Raw genomic sequence first — 17,769 nt, forward strand, 5'->3', positions numbered from 1 at the left:
TGGGAAATGTAAAAACCATTCTTGTTTGGATTGCATTATGAAGTTAACTTTTTTTTCTTAAGTATAATGTAATTTATCAATTTATTATTTAATTTATTATACTTTAAATTATATTATGGGTATAATTTTCTTTTATGATTTAAGAGTAAATTTATTTAATTAATTTATATACCAAACACATTTATATCATATTTATAATGAAGTAAGTTAAGTGAAAGTATACTTGTCATAAAGCATATTTACAGAAAGTAGAGTATTTTATATAAAGTAACTTATTTATTAAATTATTTTAAAAATTAATAAAATTTATTTTTTAATGCCTTAATAAATTAATTAATAAATAAATTATTTAAAAAATTTCTATAGTTTCAAATAAATAAAAAATAAAAATAAGTCAGATTTTGGGGCAAAGATAATATAAAAGGTATAGAATTCGTTAATATTTTGGATTAGAGACTGATTTCCCTAATAAATAGATAAAAAAAACTTTTCTAATTCTTTTCAGACCTTTCAAGTTTTCTGATTCTTTTCAGGTCTTTGAAGTTTTCTCATTTTATTTATTGCCTTTATTTTCCAAGATAAGATGTGCCCCTGTTCCCATAGCATTTTTTCTACCTTTTCATCTCATTGGTTCCTTTTCTTTTTACTATAATAATAGAAGACACAATTGTCATCAGTGGAGCAACTTCATAGAGAAGTAGAAGAAAGAGAATAGCTCATCCAAAGAGAAAACAGGCGAATTATAATAACAATGAGCGAGAAAATATTTGAACAGTACGTGATGTTGTAGATCAACAGAAGCTCGTTGCTGATAGTTACAGCTTCAGACTGTGACCACAGCAGTAACAGGGATCAAACTAAAACTAGACTCCATCCTGTTGGAATCAATCTATATTTCTTGTTCAGGTGAGTGCAACATGTTCAATTTGTATCCTTTAGGATGTTCAACATGTTCAATCTGCTACAAACAGCATTTTTTCGAATGTATGGTGGTGGTTTTTTTTTTTTTTGGCTATAATTGTTGGTTTTTCCTCTCAAACTCTGTTGCTTTTGAATTTCCCTTGTTATTTATTTATGACGATCGTCTTATAATTTAGAAATAATTATTTTTGTGGGGATTACGAGGGCTCAGAGCCCTGATTCAATTTCCATTCTTGCTTGATCATCGCATGTATTACTTTTTTTATGTTTTTTTTTAAATAACGTTGAAGAGATATAGTAATTAGAAGTGTTTGAAAATTGGAGGTTCGATCAGAAAACTATGAGCAAGAGAAGTAATTCAATGAGTGGTCACTTGTCTAAACGAAGTTCCTTGGAGAACGAATTCACTTGTTAGTTGTTACCTGTGAGGCTAAAAACCATCTTGTTTCTGATATTCTGATATTGAAAGGCTTGGCATGAGTAGAAACATTTCCAATTCAAAAATTGTATTTTAACTTTTAGGCATTCAGATGATCTGTTGTGTGATAAAGTGCTCATCTTCTGTCGTCTGAACCTCATAATGAATAGGATTTTTGTGCATTATTTTACATGCCTTCCCCCAAGTTAATAAAACTGATAGTGAAAAGTTGTTATTTTAAGGATTAGACTCAATAATTTCACCCAAATTTTTGGTTCAAGTGCATCAAGTGTTCCAATGGCTGGTTTATCAAGTAATCCAGCTTTTACTAGTAGCTCAACTCCTGCCATCTCTCAGTCTACTTCTGCATCTATTTTCGGTGCCTCAAGTTCTCCAGCATTTGGTGCATCAACTTCTTCAATATTTGGTTCATCAAGTAATCCAGCACTCACTAGTAGCTCAACTCCTGCTATCTCTCAGTCTACTTCTGCATCTATTTTCGGTGCCTCAAGTTCTCCAGCATTTGGTGCATCAAGTTCTTCAATATTTGGTTCATCAAGTGCTTCCATGTTTACTTTTAGCTCAACTCCTGCACTCTCTCATTCTACTTCTGAATCTGCTTTCGGGGCCTCAAGTTCTCCAGCATTTGGTACATCAAGTGCTCCCACATTTACCTTTAGCTCAACTCCTGCTCTGTCTCAGTCTACTTCGGCATCTGCTTTTGGGGTCTCAAGTTCTTCAGCATTTGGTGGACCAAGTACTTCACGGTTTGGCGCATCAAGTGCTCCAATGTTTGGTTCAGCAAGCACTCCTGTATACGCTTTAAGCTCAAATACCGCTCTCTGTCAGTCTACCGTTGAAGCCTCAACTTTTCCAGGATCTGGTGGATCACGTGCTTCAGGGTTTGGTGCATCAAGTGCTCCATCGATTGCTTCATCGAGTATTCCCGCATTTACTTTAAGCACAACTGTTGCCCTCTGTCAGTCTACTTTTGGAGCCTCAAGTACTCCAGGATTTGGTGGATCAAGCACCCCAGCATTTGCTACCTCAAGCACTCCAGCACTTGCTACCTCAAGCACTCCAGCACTCACTTTTGGCTCAATTCCTGCCTTCAGTCATTCTGCTTCTGCATCTGCTTTTGGTGCCTCAAGTGCTCCAGGGTTTAACACATCAAATGTTCCTGTTTTTGTTTCATCAAGTACTCCAGCATTTAATTTTAGCTCAACTTCTGGCCTATGTCAAACTACTTCTACGTCTACTTTTGGAGCATCAAGCGCCCCAACATTTGCTGCCTCAACCACTCCAGTGTTTACTTGTAGCCCGATTCCTGCCCCCTCTCTGGCTACTTCAGTATCAGCTTTTGGGGCTCCAGCATTTGGTTGTCCAAGTGCTACAGGTTTCAGTGCATCAAGTGCTGCAGCATTTGGCGGCTTCAATGCCATTGCATCTGGATCTACTAATTCAAATACCTTTCCTTTTGGCTCTTCATTTGCCACTCCAATTGCCACTTCAACAAGTTTTGGGGGTTCTAGTCTATCTGCTTCTACACTGGGTAGCTCCAACATATTTGGACCTGCTCCAGATGGTTCTGACAAGCAAAGGTTCCCGTTTGGTAAGTATTTTCCATGATCATTTGTGGAAATGCAAATTCTTAAATTCTAATGTTTTGATTGCTGTCCGGATTAGTAGGAGCTTCAGTAATTAATTGATTCAGACTTTTCTGTCAAACTATGGTGCAGGGACCCAGACAATGACAGGAGTATTTGGACAGAATGGTTTTGGACCTTCAATTTTTGCTGGAAAACATAGAGGAACTAGAATAGCAGCTTACACTGAAACAGAAGAAGAGTTTACCGACAATCCTGTTGGTGAGAAGCTTATGTCTATAACAGCCATGCCTGTCTACAAAGACAAAAGTTTAGAAGAATTAAGATGGGAGGACTACCAATTGGTGCATAAAGGTATGCTTTACAGCTAGTTGACTCCGCATAAAGGTATGCTTCATCACGAGTTGACTCTGCCTTTCTGTCAACTAGGGAACACTCTGATAAGGCTTCGATCTTCTTAGTATTTTTCAATTGCAATTGGCAAAATTTGTTTCTCAATACTTCATGATATATGAATACATTCTTGGATTGTAAGGGTTTTACAAGCTGTATTATAATGATTGCTTTCTTAAATAAATGCTTTGACTTGCAGACCGCTATGGAAATGATCAATCTGCCAGTGGGTTTACATTTGGTGTTTCTACCTGCAACCCTACAAGCTTTGGAGCAACATCTACATTTCACTCTCGTCCATTACCAGCATCTTCTTCTTTGCTCTGCTCATTACCGTCTGGCTCATTATCGTCCCAGAATCACACCACGCGATTTGTACACACAACATCATGTCCTACCAGCACATTATCTTCCCTGAATGTACCAAATATCCAATTACTCCTACAACCTCAATTCGTAGCACCCTCTTTCCAGCTGACAAATGCAGTGGCTGGACTGAGTATTTCATCTGTGCATGTTATTACCCCTCAGTCACACACATTGTGTATACCTTTTGCACCTGCATTTGGGCAACTGGTGTTTACAAGCCTGCCAACGCAGTGTCCAAGCAACGTAATTTGTTATGGGCACAGCATCGTAAGTATCTCAGAATTTTATTGTGGTTACATGAAATACATTTTCTATGATAATCCATCGGCTTTCATATATCGTTGGGATTGGAGTTTGAATAAATGCTGCTTCCTTCTTGTGCTTGTAGCCTTGTCTCCTGGCTTTTCCTCAGCCTATATGTGCGTTCTCTGTTGGCAACTTTGCTCAGTCACCACCATCAGGTACCTTGAAGAAAATTTTACTGTTTTCTCAACCTGCTTTTGGAGTTTGGACTGAACGTTTTATTTCGTGCATTGGTTTTTGGACATCGACAGGGACAGAAGGGAGCAGTTGAAGCTTTTTCTGCGCGGTATTTGTGGTCAAATTTGTCAGCTGTTGCAAAGTAACCCATTTGACTAGGCACTCATCTGCTATGCTTTTTGACGAATTTCAAGGATTATCGAAAATTTATCATCGTAGAAGAGTTCCTGTCATAATCTAAGAACCCCTTTGTTATTGTTTCAAACTTCTATAGTACTTACAGTTTCTGCAAATGGAAATCACAAACTGAAGAAATATGGACAGACTTGCAGACTCCCACCATACAATTTCTAACTGCAAATCAAACCAGCCTAATAGTTTGTCGCTGAAAGTTATACCCTGTTTGGATCAAGGATTCCATGGTTTCATAAGACATGATGTGGTTTCTTTATTTGGGCAGAATGTTCTTGAAAAATTGTGGTTTTAAGTTGTAAAATGATGATTTCTTAACCATTCAAACTGCTAATTTGATGAGTTGGGATGATTTGAAGATCTTGTATTTCTATTTTAGATCTTGTATTTTTATTTTATCATTGCATTATTTATAAAATTTTAATTATATTACATTTCAATTAAATTAAGTAAAATATATTTATAAGACGTATTTAAGTAATTAATTAAAAAAATAAAATCTCTTTAATTAATATTATTATTATAACATTATTTATAAATAAATATTTCATTTAAATAATTTATATAAAAAATAATAAAAGATATTTCAATATTTTTTATATTTATTTTATTATATAATTATATCATCCAATAAAATAAAATAAAAAATATTAAACCATTAGATACTATATAAACCATTTTTAAAAAGAAGTTGTGAACTCAATTCAAACACAAACGTGGTGTTAAAGATCGTGTAAAATGATGTTGATACGTTAAGGTTTCTGTCAGATGGCAGAAGAATGATTTGGTGAATAATTTGTCCATTAAATGCCGTTCAACAGAAGACAAATGGGTCATTTTCTCTTTTTTTTTTTTCCCTTTAAGAAATGGGTTATTTTCTCTGCTAATCATTAACATCATTCTCTACGGTGATGATTTTTTTTTTTTTTTTTAAATGAAGAATTACATTAGTTTTCCTTTAAGGCTAACGTTACAGCAGCCCGAACCACACAGTACTTTATTTTTAAACATGGAATTGGTAATAAAATTAGAATCATTGGGAATTCAAAAAATATGAACATGCATCTCACTAAAATTGGTCAGTGCAATGGGTGCACAAACAAGCTAAATTGCCAATTTTACTATAGATTTACAGATTCAACTAGAAGAGGAATTGATCAAAGTTTGGAAGAAAAAAATTAAGAAAAAAAAAATACTAGGAAGTTCAAAAGAAAAAATTGGTACCAGTATATCATTTGTTTGACAAGGTAACTCTTACAACCAGCTGAAACCGACTTATCCCCAAACTGCAACTTCCCCCTATAAAACATAGCTCCTAGCATGAATACAACAGTATTTTCATGCCACCGCATGACGTATGTGATGCTACAAAGGTGGCGTTTACATGCAAGATTATTTTGGCATTTGTTACAACTCCAAGTCAGTCTCCATGTATAAATCCAGTGTATCTCGCTAAAACCTAGACGTCTGAGCTCGTGAGAACCAACTTGGTCATTCCCAAGGCGACAATCAAGTTTCAAACTGTTGAATTCACTGTTTATGTCACAAGACAAAATCCAAGCTCACTTGACATTTCTCAATTGGCCACAATAATCAACCTGCAGGCCAAACAATGTATCTTTCACACAGTCACTTGCAACAAGAGCACAAAATGATTGTCACCTTCAATTACAGGCCAATATGGTATACTTTCCCAGATTGCTTAGGAAGCTGCAATTTCATAAAGCTGCAAAGGTGGATTCCAAGGGGAACTTCCTGGGGAGGGTAATCAATCTGAAGCATCTGCAAGAGCTTCAAGCATATTTATGACATCAGTCGTGTCATCCAAATAGTACTTGGCTTTGCTTGGTTTTTGTCCAACAGTACAGGCAAAAACTGATGTACTTGAGGAAAGAACACCGCTTGTTATTGCATTGCCAAAGATCTCAAACATGTCTTCATCTGATCTGTCATCACCGACACACAATACAAAGTCAGCCTGCCTTCCACTTTCAGCCATTGATGTAAAGATCTTTTCTGCAACACAACCTTTACTGATTCCCTGAAAAATGAAAAATCAAAGTCAGAAACCAGCATCAGATACTAGACAAATGGTATATGCATTTCCAAGCACTCAAAATTATGTAGTTACCATAAACACATATGCAATAATTGGTCAACAATTGTCTTCTTCTAGTTCAAGCCACACTGAAGTAGTTGATACAGCACCTATTAAATGATCTAACTCTAAGAAAGAATCAATCTTCAATTTTATCTTATGATATTTATATGATCCAAGCATGAGTTATTACAGTTTCGTTGACTCATTATTCAAAACAAAATTGAAACAATTTCATAGGAAATCATGAATTTATATATATTTTTTTTAATGGCATAATCAGCAGAGTTGCTTCAGAAAAGAAATTCTAAAATCACTTAGCCATGGTTAAGAGAGAAGTCAGATATTCTAAGAAAGTATTGTTTGTGAGGGGTAGAGGCATGCATTCCCATTGAGACTGTCACCAAAAAAAAAAAAAAAAAAAAAATACAAATCAAACCCCCAGTAAATGATTCTACAAATTTAAAATTTAAAGCCATCTGAAATACAGAAAAAAGAGAGGTTCAGGAGGGGGGCTGGTGGGATCTTCAAATTTCGTTTGGTTAACTTGGTTGTTCATGCATGAATTGGCAAAGATTTTCGTGCCACATTCAAGTGCTTCTCAATTCTGAAATACAGCATATCGAAATCTGTGCTTGTGTCCCTACCAAGCCCTTTACCACCTTAATTAGTGCCCATTCATTTGACGAAAAAGTGATGAGATCAACAGTATATAGTTAGCATTACATAAAACAGAATATACAGTAGTTTGCAAAAGCAAATTTTTTGCTTTCATGGTATTGAAACAATAACTAGGTAGTATCATTGGTAAAACATTCACAGTCTATTTTGACAGAAGGGCGAAATTTGAAAGCAAAGCAGAGATTTGTACCTGTGGCTTTACTTCTACAATAAACTGACCACTTTTCACAGCAACAGGCTCATTTGCTAGCACGCTTTCTAAATGATCCAACATCTCCTTGGCCTGGCTGGCTCCAAAACCTGGATCAGCATCCCTATGATGCCAGACTAGGGCACTCTCCTTGGTCTCAATAGAAGAGCCATCTGTTGATTCTGTATACAACTTCATGACAGGCTCAGCTATTTGAATCCATCCGAAATCACTACTCTGTCCACAAGTCTCCCAGTGCTCGTCAACAGACCATCTGGCACAACATGATATTTAGATAAAAGTGCAGAGTTAGAGAAAGTATGAAGTGAGGGAACAGAATATCAGACCTCATGAAAAAGCCATGTTCAGCAGCAATTCCAAGCTTCTTGCAAGGAGAGAACCACTTGCCTAAACTTTCCCTACCTCTACCACTTACAATGAAAACAGTGTTCTTCACATCACCACACAGAGCATTTATGATAGATATGACCTCTTGACTTGGGGTCTTGTTGATGGATGTTTGGGGCATTATAGTTCCATCATAGTCCAACAATATAGCCCTGTTTTTGGACCTTAAATATGCAGAGACAATAGCATCAATAGATAACTTTCTGAAATTAGGATCAAGAGCGACAACTCTGAAACCAAAGCTCAAGCCAATCCCCCAACAAAGCCTTCTAAAATGGTCTCTGCAACACCTTTCCATATCTTGGAAGAAGCTTCTTGACCAGTATGCCACATCGTGTGTGCTGACATACCTGTAATGTTTCTCATGGCGCAATTGCTTCTCAGAATCAGACATTGAAATTGCCTCATTCATTGCCTCTGCAGTTGCTTCAATGTTCCAGGGATTGACCCGAATTGCACCACTGAGTGAAGGAGAACATCCAATGAACTCTGATACAACCAGCATGCTCTTTCTGGGCCCACTGGATTCAGAACTAGATTCTGGCCCAGAAACGCCCTGTCTGCAAACAATGTACTCATAAGGAGTAAGATTCATCCCATCCCTCACAGCTGCCACTACAACACACTCTGCAATTGTATAGTAAGCAGCTCTTTCACTAAGTGAAACAGGCTTATCAATGAACACAACTGGTTCATAGCCAGGTTGACCAAAAGTTTCATTAATTCTCTTGCAGCTTGCTTGTATTTCAGCCTGTATCTCCTCAAGATCTTTCCCTTTTCCTCTAGCAGGATTAGCAATCTGTACCAAAACTGCCCTCCCCTGCCACTTCGGATGCTGCTTCAGCATCTGTTCCATAGCCAAAAGCTTCAAATTCACACCTTTAAATATGTCCATATCATCAACACCAAGCAGAACAGTCCTTCCTTCAAACTGCTGTTTAAGCTCTCCCACCCTCCATTCCTTATCTGCAAGTTTCAAAACTGATTCGATCTGACCCATGTGAATTCCCACTGGCATGATCTTTATTCCAACAGTCCTGCCATAATACTCCAACCCAATATAACCTCTCTTTGATTGATACTCCAAACCCAGCATTCGACTGCAACAAGAGAGAAAATGACGAGCATAATCAAAAGTGTGAAAGCCAATAAGATCTGAATTCAATAGAGCCTTAAGGATCTCTTCCCTCACAGGTAACGTCCTATATATTTCAGATGAAGGAAATGGACTATGAAGAAAGAACCCCATTCTCAATCTATTAAACCTTCTTCTCAAAAATGTGGGCAGGACCATCAAATGATAATCATGAATCCAAACATAGTCATCCTCTGGGTTTATAACCTCAATCACTCTTTGTGAAAATATCTTATTTGCTGCCACATATGCCTCCCACAGAGACCGATCAAACCGTCCACCGTGATTAACTGAAAAGGGAAGCATGTAATGAAAAAGAGGCCACAGATGTTGCTTACAAAAGCCGTGATAGAACTTGGACAAAATATCAGGAGGCAAAAATGCTGGGACACACTTAAACCTATCCAATAAAAGCTGTGAGACATCATCTTGTTCGCTCAAATCAACTTCAACCCGCAAGGAACCAACGTATATAACCTCCATATCTTCTGGCAAACCATCTTTCAATTGCAATAACAACGAGTCCTCATCCCAGCTAAAACTCCATCCTTTATTATCTGGTCTGCGCTTGGCTTTCACTGGTAGCTGATTGGCTACGATGATTATACGGTCCTGAACTACTGAAGAGGGTACATCAGAGGACACGCTATTGGCCTGATCATCATCGAGCTCAGAAATGACCCCAGGAACGGTCATCACACGAGGCAACCGCTTCTTTTCACGGGGTTGACTCAGTACCGGAAAGTTACCGGTGGCTAGATCTAAGAGATTGGTATACGATCTAGACATCATCTTCGCTCTCTTCTTTTGAAAACCCTTTACAACTCACAGAATCTATCACAAGATCTCAAGCTTATAAACAAAACCGGAAATTGGTTCTCTCAGAAAATACTTTAATTGGGCAGGATCTGAAATAAGTATGAAAATAAATATCATCATTACACAGAAAGCAATTCAAAATCACACAATCAATGAATACATATAATTAAATATTATAACCTTCAGTCAAAGAGATCCAAATATAGACAATGATCTATGCAAACCCTTTAACAAGAAAAATAAAATAAATTCACATTAAAAAGAATAAAAATCAAGAGCGATAAAGACTAAATTAATAGAGTTGTGATATATGACATCAAATGTAACAGAGGGAAACAAAGTATTGAAAACTAACCTCAGTTTTGAAACGAAGAAAGTTTGTTTCTTTCCCTTTTTTGGATCTGAAATCGAATAAAAAAAATTTGTAATTTTATCTACACAACAAAGAAATCTAGGGTTTGGTTTGGTCCTCCATTTCTGAAGAGGCATTTACAATCCCTCTCTCTCTCTCTCTCTCTCTCTCTCACAATGTAATGCTTTCCCTTTATTTTTCCTCTTCGAATTTTTTTATTTTTAATATTGAAGAGGATAAGATCGGCCAGTAGACTACCCAGTAATGCCAGCTGGCAGTTTTGAGTTTCTAGTGTCACGCGCCCTTACTTCCCTGTGCTAACGCACACGCTCACGTGTCAAGAGAATAACATTAAAAAGGACAAGTTTCTGATGATCAGGTGGATCAGGCCCCACACGTCACTGCGCATTCATTTAACAAAAATATCACGTGTTTTCTTTGTTTCTCACGATTAATGCCGACCATCACCATGAAAATTAGTATATTATAAAAGTCATTTTCCTTTTTATTTTTATTTTAAATTCAATTTATTTCACCTTTTAATGATAAAAATTGTGTTTTTTTTATTTATTTTAATTAATAAGATTCGATCAAGGAATTTGAGAAAAATGTTTAACATATTCGATTAGATGGTGTAATTATTAAATTAAATTATTAATTAATATAAATTTTATATATTTTACATGATGAAATTCATATTAATTAATAGTTTAGGTATTATTTTGTTTTGTGAAAATTATTTTTACATAAAAAATATTTTTATATAAAAGAAAATAAATAGAACATGAAGAAGGAAGGAATAATAGATGAGTAAGAATAGAGTAAAATTATAAATAAAAAGAGAGAGGGAGAGAGAGATATAAAAAAATTAAAAAAAAAAAAAAAGCATGAAATTAGCATATCCTTTTTTACGTTATTATTGTGGTCCAGAGAGTAGATGAATATACCCACCACCTAGGGTGGGGCCAGAAGCAGTTCTCGCTCACGGTGTGGCCACGTGGATAAGGAAAAGGTTTTGCGGATAAGGCATAATAAAAACAAGAGATGACCTGGCACGAGCGATGGCGTCAGCAATGACTCAAACGCGCAGCACGTGGATGGACACGGTGCGCTCCAAAGTGTGGGCAATGGGGAATTGGTTCTTGTTAGTTGGTGGTGGTGGCTGCCATGTGCAAATTTCTGGTTGGGCGGGGATGTCATTTTCGTCCCTACTGCCTACTAGGCTTTAAACAACGCTGCCACGGCAATAATATGCGGAGATTTTGAGGGTTTCCTTTTTTTTTTTTTTTTGGGAAATTTATATTATAAGCATTAAAAATAATGCTCTTTATTAATATAAAAATTCATTTATTTTTTTTAAATTAATAAAAATTTTAATAAAATAAAGAAATTGATTAGAAGGAGAAAAAGAATGGATAGGCCAATTGAGATAAAAACGTGTAAAATTGGGAAATTGAATGAGGGGTTATAATGCTGATGTTGAAAAATGTTTAAGGTGATATGGAATAAAAGTGACATGACAACGCCTACATGCGGAGATGCTGTCCGAGCAGCGAAGACAACACACAGAAATTATTGTGCATTTTGGGGGCTTATTGGTCCCCCCTTTCCCAACTCCCAGCACTGTTTTGGTCCTCAACAGCCAAGGTTTGCCATTAAAATTGGCTACCAAACACTCTTCTTGTAAATGCCATTGCTATTTATTGGCGCCAAATTTTGAAACTAAATAGCCCACACATCTCCTTCATTGCTCCTTTTCATTTTTCATGTTTTTCTTTTCTCTCTCTTTCATTGGTTAAGAGGATATTTAATTAACCTATTGAGTATAATTGATAATTGATAGACATTCAAATAAGTGAATTTCAAATTTTTCTCTCTCTTTTATTGGTTAAGAGGGTATTTAATTAACCTATTGAGTATAATTGATAGACATTCAAATAAGTGAATTAGAATATTTGATAAACTTAAAAAAATAAAATTGATAGCCGATGGATAACTGATATGGTACCATCAGCTATATTAGCTCTATTTTTAGAGTTATTTTTCATCAACTGATAGATGATTTGATTTTATTTTTTATTTTGATTATATTATCTTTTTTCATTTAATTTGAAAATTAATATTATTAATATTTTTATATTTTTCATTTATAATTTTAATATCTTAATTAACGTATTTCAATTTTACTAAAATATTTTTATTAATAACATAAAAATATAAAATATTTATTTACATCTAAAAACTTAAAATTAATTATAAGCTTTTTCTTTATCAATCATAATAATTATTTTATTATTTTATCTTTAAAGTTATTTAATTATTTTTTTAAAGAATTTAATTATTTTCTTATTTCAATAATAAAATAAATAATATAATATAATAAATTAATAATTATATATTTATTTTAATAATATAATAAATGATATAATATATTATTTTAATAATTATATATTTAATTTAATAATAAAATAAATAATATAATAAAATAAATTTGTAATTTTATATTTATTTCAATAATAAAATAAATTGTATGATATATACCATTATTTATCATTTTACATATCAACAGTAACAGTTAAACTTAATTTTACCAAACACTTAACATAAATCAGTTATCATCAACTACCAGCTATCAGCTAATAGTAACAACTATCAGTTAACAGTTATTAGCTATATTCAACAATTAAATCAAACAGGCCCTAAGACTATTGCCTGCTAATTTAGGCAATCCCATGCATGACACTATGCCAATAATAATTTTGGTTAGTATGTCAAAAATTATCAAGAAGTATTATTATAAAAACTCCCTAGATTACCCATATGTTGTGTGTTCCTGAATTCTTGATGAAAGAATAATAAACCTTGGATTGTTCAATATGATCAAGAAAGGCACCATTGGTGAATCTGCAGGAAAAGTATAAAATTTGAATACTTCATTTATGGGGAAAGGAAAACAATGGATCACTAGACTACCATCTTCAAGCGCACAAAATAAGAAACAGATAATGGCTCAATGCAAAACCAACATGGCTATTCGTGAGATTCATTCTGTTGAGGCAATGAGTATAGAATAGGTTTTGAAGCGTGATGAATCACTATCTTTAGGGTATTAATTGCCCTCACTAAATTGTTGCAAGGTTATGGCAATATACCTACAGGATACAACAAAGCCTGAAATCTGCATACAGCAACTCCTAAAGATTTCCCTTAAGAACTATTTATACGAACCAAATTTAGAGGACTAGAAGAGAAGAAGAAGAAGAAGAAATAGAAGTAGTATATTTCTGAATTAAAAGCTCATCCATATTTATAGATGATGAAAGGTCATGGTACCTATTCTAGACAAACATATCTGTCTATTTCTAACAGATATAATTATTTATTTGAATCGATATATCCTCTAACGAATATGATTATATTAATTTATTAAAAAATATATCTTCCAACAGTTATAGCTGTTTGTGTGTAATATACATGTCTATTTATTAACAGATATATCTACTTATTAACAAACACATTTGTTTGTAATTTATTTACGAGAATTAAAATAAGATAATTATTTTATTTTACACACATACGTATCAAATATCACAACAGAATAATATATATTTATTTAAATATATATATATATATATATATATATATATATATATATATATATATATATATATATATATATATATATATTTCACTTCTTCCTTTTTATGTATTTTAACAATGTGGGAATTCTTTCTCTCTCTATTATCTAACATATACGCTATTTATAACAATTCTCTCCTTAACTTGTATTGTTAGATTCCATTGTTTCATGCATAATGAATAGTATCTTTTGATTTAAACTTTTCCTTAATGTAAACATTTTAAAGTTTTAAAGAAATCATGGTGGCATTAGTTTAAACTTAGATTCCTATTAAATAGAATTGGAAATACTACACAAATGAACCAATTAGTTCGAATTAAAAGTTTATCAAAATTTTAGCACGAATATGACTTTGTGCTACCTCCTGTTTTCATAAACATTTATAAAAGTTATTCTCACTTTTTGTTGAAGCAGCACCACTTCCTATGTTCATATAGGTGCAGTTTCATTTGTAATAATATTAAATTTCATTAAGAGTATAAATACTCATCTTCATTCCATTAACTTAGTACATTAAATACTTAATTATAACATTTACTAATGACTTGTTGTTACCCTTTAAACTTTATTTAGTAATAATACTATAAAGTAGGGTTCCTGTCACTAGTAAATTTAATGGAATATTCTAAATCTTAATCCAGCACATGTATTTATGATCATAACTCTTGATAGCTCTTTTATTAAAGGATCTGCTAAATTATTACATGATTTAACATAAACATGGTAATAACACTATCGGAGACTAATTGTCTCTTATATTCATGTTTATCATAATGTAAAAAAATAGATGGCATCGGTTGTGGCCACAACTTAATATTTGATAAATAAGTTTCTCAGCCATTTTATTTCTTTACATGCAGTTGCCAAAGCTATAAACTCAGATTCCATTGTAAAATGAGCTATACAAGTTTATTTCTTTGATGCCCAAGAGCTAACACCTTCATCCAAGATAAACACTCAGCCGAAGGTTGACTTATTATCCTTAGTACTAGTTATCCAACTGGCATTTATATAACCCTAGAATCTCTACCATATTTATTTCACTAGTCTACTATAGATAATTCACAATCTAGATATGTACCTTATTTGTAAAAATAAATTGCTCTACAACTTGTTTAAAATGAGAGTCTCTAAAAATTAAGAAACAAGCCAAACTTGTACATACAAAAATATACACTCATTTATCCTTTTGTTACTCCTTACAAATGACTTGTAAAGCTTTTATATTTACTACTCAAAGTATATCAACATTTTTGCTAACAAATTCATCTTTTCATGAATATAACTATTAAGAAGAATTGCATTTCTTCATTTAGTTATATCTTTTAGCCAATAGACACAAATCTTTATATGTATACAGCTCTTTATATGATTTTAGCACAATTTAAAATTCATCACAGAACAATCCATAGTTTAGTTCTTTTTAAATTTGCAAAAAACGCTTGAAATTTCTTTCCAAGGTTCGACACTATGTTTGCTAGCATATCTTATGTGGCGTGGGGGTCATGTGCCATTAGGTGAAAGATTATCTACAAGAATTGCATAAGGTGCACTAGGTAATGCCTAGACAAGATGGTAGAGTCACATCGGTTTCACTTAAGAACTACTTCCTTAGACAGCATTTTCTAGAAATGAAATTTATACAATCATAATAGAATCAAGTCTACTGGTAAGCACCGTCTTCCCATACCACTACCACGGCACTAAGGATTTATGCCACAAAGGCATAGATAGACAGGAGTAGTCACCCGAATAATTATTGGACACATTCATTATTTATTTTGAGGGACATCTAATTAAGGCATCAATTTTCGATAGAGTCATGGATGGTAACTTAATTCTTGCAGAGATTCCACAATCGTCATCACAATAGACCAATGTCTATGTTCGGGATAGTTTAGGCAGATTCCTCCAGGATAACAGGCAAAACAGAATTCTAGACAATAAATTTTAGAATTCTCCTAAGAATAAATTAAAGAAAAATAATATTGATTGCGGGTAAAAATGAAGAGAAGAGAAGAGATAAAAGAGAAAAGTTAATAGATTTATATTCCAAATTGTTTTTTATAAAGCATTTGTACCTCTTCGAACATATGTAAAAATTAAGAGAAGAGAAGAGATAAAAGAGAAAAGTTATTAGATTTATATTCCAAATTGCTTTTTATAAAGCATTTGTACCTCTTTGAACATATGTAGAAATGAAGAGAAGAGAAGAGATAAAAGAGAAAAGTTAATAGATTTATATTCCAAATTGCTTTTTATAAAGCATTTGTACCTCTTCGAACATATAGAACAGTTGTCACGACCCAACCTATGGGCCGGACCGGCACTAGGACCTGGGCCAGCTTAAAGCCCCCGAGGCCCGTTGTAAGCCTAACTATTCACTTAACCCAACTCTAAGGCCCATTTGGGCTTAATTTTAAGAAATCAACCGGACAGAGTCCGGCCATAAAATGGACCTACCAACGGGGAGTTTTTGACTCACCCGACCTGTAAACACAGTAAATACTCAATTGGGGAGCTCAACTCACCCTCTACATACTCATCAGCATAAAAATAAATGGGAGCTCAGCTCCCTCATCTAATCCATCAAACATGCATAGAATATTAAGTTTACAGGTCCAAAGTAATAATTTAGTTTACAGACCCACATCAAATAAACATTTCTAACACATGCGAAAATTCTGAGATTTAACAAGTTTATACAAACATTAATAATCGATCTGCGAGGAAGAAAGCAGGTTAACCTCAAAAATATTCTCCTATGGCCTGAAAAAATATTGAACAGGAGTGAGCGTTCGACTCAGAGAGTAAAATATCAATTTTAACCATAATTTCTATAACTATCTAAAACTAATGCACCCTGTAGAGTGAAATGCAATACCAGCAATAATATCACATCATAACATCAAAAAGGTAATTTGGAGCACTCACACACCCAGTAGTATCAATCATAATATATGGGAGCTGATCCCCTATACAGCTCTCTTAAATCCAACCTGGTGCCAGCGAAGAACTCAAGCCGGACTTTCGCTTAATAAACCAAATCGGGGTCCCAGCGAAGAACTCAAGCCGTGTCTACCCCGAAGGACCGGGTCCCAGCGAAGATCTCAAGCCGTGTCTACCCCTCCTATCCATAGTCCACACCACATCACACGCACGCCAACGCACGCACACTGCTCCAAATTACCACAACAACATACATGGCACTTTCACAGTTATGAATGCAACATAAATCGTGCCTAAAGTTTATCTACATAGATATATGCATATAAGTGATGCATGGGCATGCTTGAACATATAATAATAGTAAAATTATAATTAAAATTAATATTTTACTCACAGACTTGACAACGGTCACTGTGGCGGCTGGGCGGAGGAAGAAGGCTGTCCCGGCTCACCTGACAATTACATTATAATTATTTAATACAAATGACTCAATACAATCAAGAAAAGACCAAATACGTCCTAAGTCGTGCCGAAAATCCGGCAGAGTCTCCCCTATACTTGGGACCTACCCAACCTGCAAAATGGCTCAAAACACACTTCTATATTCACAATCCATATATCCACAACTCAATCACATCACACAGCCCCTCCTGGGCCCATCAAATCAGTCATCCATCACAATATGTAAAATTTCAATTTAGTCATTATAATTGATCATTTTTGCAAAACTTACCCAAACAAGCTCTAAAAATTCTAAAACTTTGCCCCGCGGTCCTTAGCAATATTACTAGGCTATTGCAAAAATAATAATAATTTTCTGAGCTACCACGAATATTTTATGAATTTTTTAATCCTATTTAAGCACTAGAAAATTACGAAAAAGCAAGGTTCGGGTTTACTTTTGCCGATTCCGACTTCGGGAACGCGCTCGGGACGTCTGACAATGGGGGGTAGCCAAAACCTCGGTCCAATTCGGAGACTTTTCCGGTAACGAGTCTGTCTGGCCGGAAATTCACAAACTTAGTCAACTGTCTAATTTTCGCTAATTGAGGATACCTACATGAAGCCCACAACACGGGGGTTAGTAAATAAATTTTTCAGAATTTTCTAAGCTCAT

General features: G+C 34.4%; 2 protein-coding genes across 6 annotated transcripts; one reads left to right on the plus strand and one right to left on the minus strand.

Annotated features, from left to right (window-relative positions):
* The first annotated feature begins 613 nt into the window (after positions 1 to 613).
* On the plus strand, positions 614 to 4,740 carry LOC110649577 (nuclear pore complex protein NUP98B). Of its 4 annotated transcripts, none has more exons than XM_021804193.2 (6): positions 614 to 906; positions 1,582 to 2,951; positions 3,079 to 3,300; positions 3,539 to 3,975; positions 4,097 to 4,169; positions 4,263 to 4,740. In XM_021804193.2, the coding sequence occupies exons 2-6, from the start codon at positions 1,637 to 1,639 to the stop codon at positions 4,280 to 4,282; spliced, it is 2,067 nt and encodes a 688-aa protein (XP_021659885.2). In that variant the 5' UTR covers positions 614 to 906; positions 1,582 to 1,636; the 3' UTR covers positions 4,283 to 4,740. The 4 variants fall into 4 exon arrangements, with proteins under 4 accessions (XP_021659885.2, XP_021659894.2, XP_021659902.2 ...); XM_021804202.2 differs by having other exon boundaries at positions 1,588 to 2,951; XM_021804210.2 differs by having other exon boundaries at positions 1,621 to 2,951.
* Positions 4,741 to 5,468: 728 nt separating this feature from the next.
* LOC110649593 (probable alpha,alpha-trehalose-phosphate synthase [UDP-forming] 7) lies at positions 5,469 to 10,254 on the minus strand. Of its 2 annotated transcripts, XM_021804230.2 has the most exons (5): positions 10,067 to 10,254; positions 9,892 to 9,936; positions 7,697 to 9,800; positions 7,350 to 7,623; positions 5,469 to 6,421 (listed from the first exon to the last, which is right to left on the minus strand). In XM_021804230.2, the coding sequence occupies exons 3-5, from the start codon at positions 9,682 to 9,684 to the stop codon at positions 6,149 to 6,151; spliced, it is 2,535 nt and encodes an 844-aa protein (XP_021659922.2). In that variant the 5' UTR covers positions 9,685 to 9,800; positions 9,892 to 9,936; positions 10,067 to 10,254; the 3' UTR covers positions 5,469 to 6,148. The 2 variants fall into 2 exon arrangements, with proteins under 2 accessions (XP_021659922.2, XP_021659915.2); XM_021804223.2 differs by lacking the exon at positions 9,892 to 9,936.
* Between the last annotated feature and the right edge of the window lie 7,515 nt (positions 10,255 to 17,769).

Source organism: Hevea brasiliensis, chromosome 18 (assembly GCF_030052815.1).
Source record: "Hevea brasiliensis isolate MT/VB/25A 57/8 chromosome 18, ASM3005281v1, whole genome shotgun sequence".
NCBI lineage: Eukaryota > Viridiplantae > Streptophyta > Magnoliopsida > Malpighiales > Euphorbiaceae > Hevea > Hevea brasiliensis.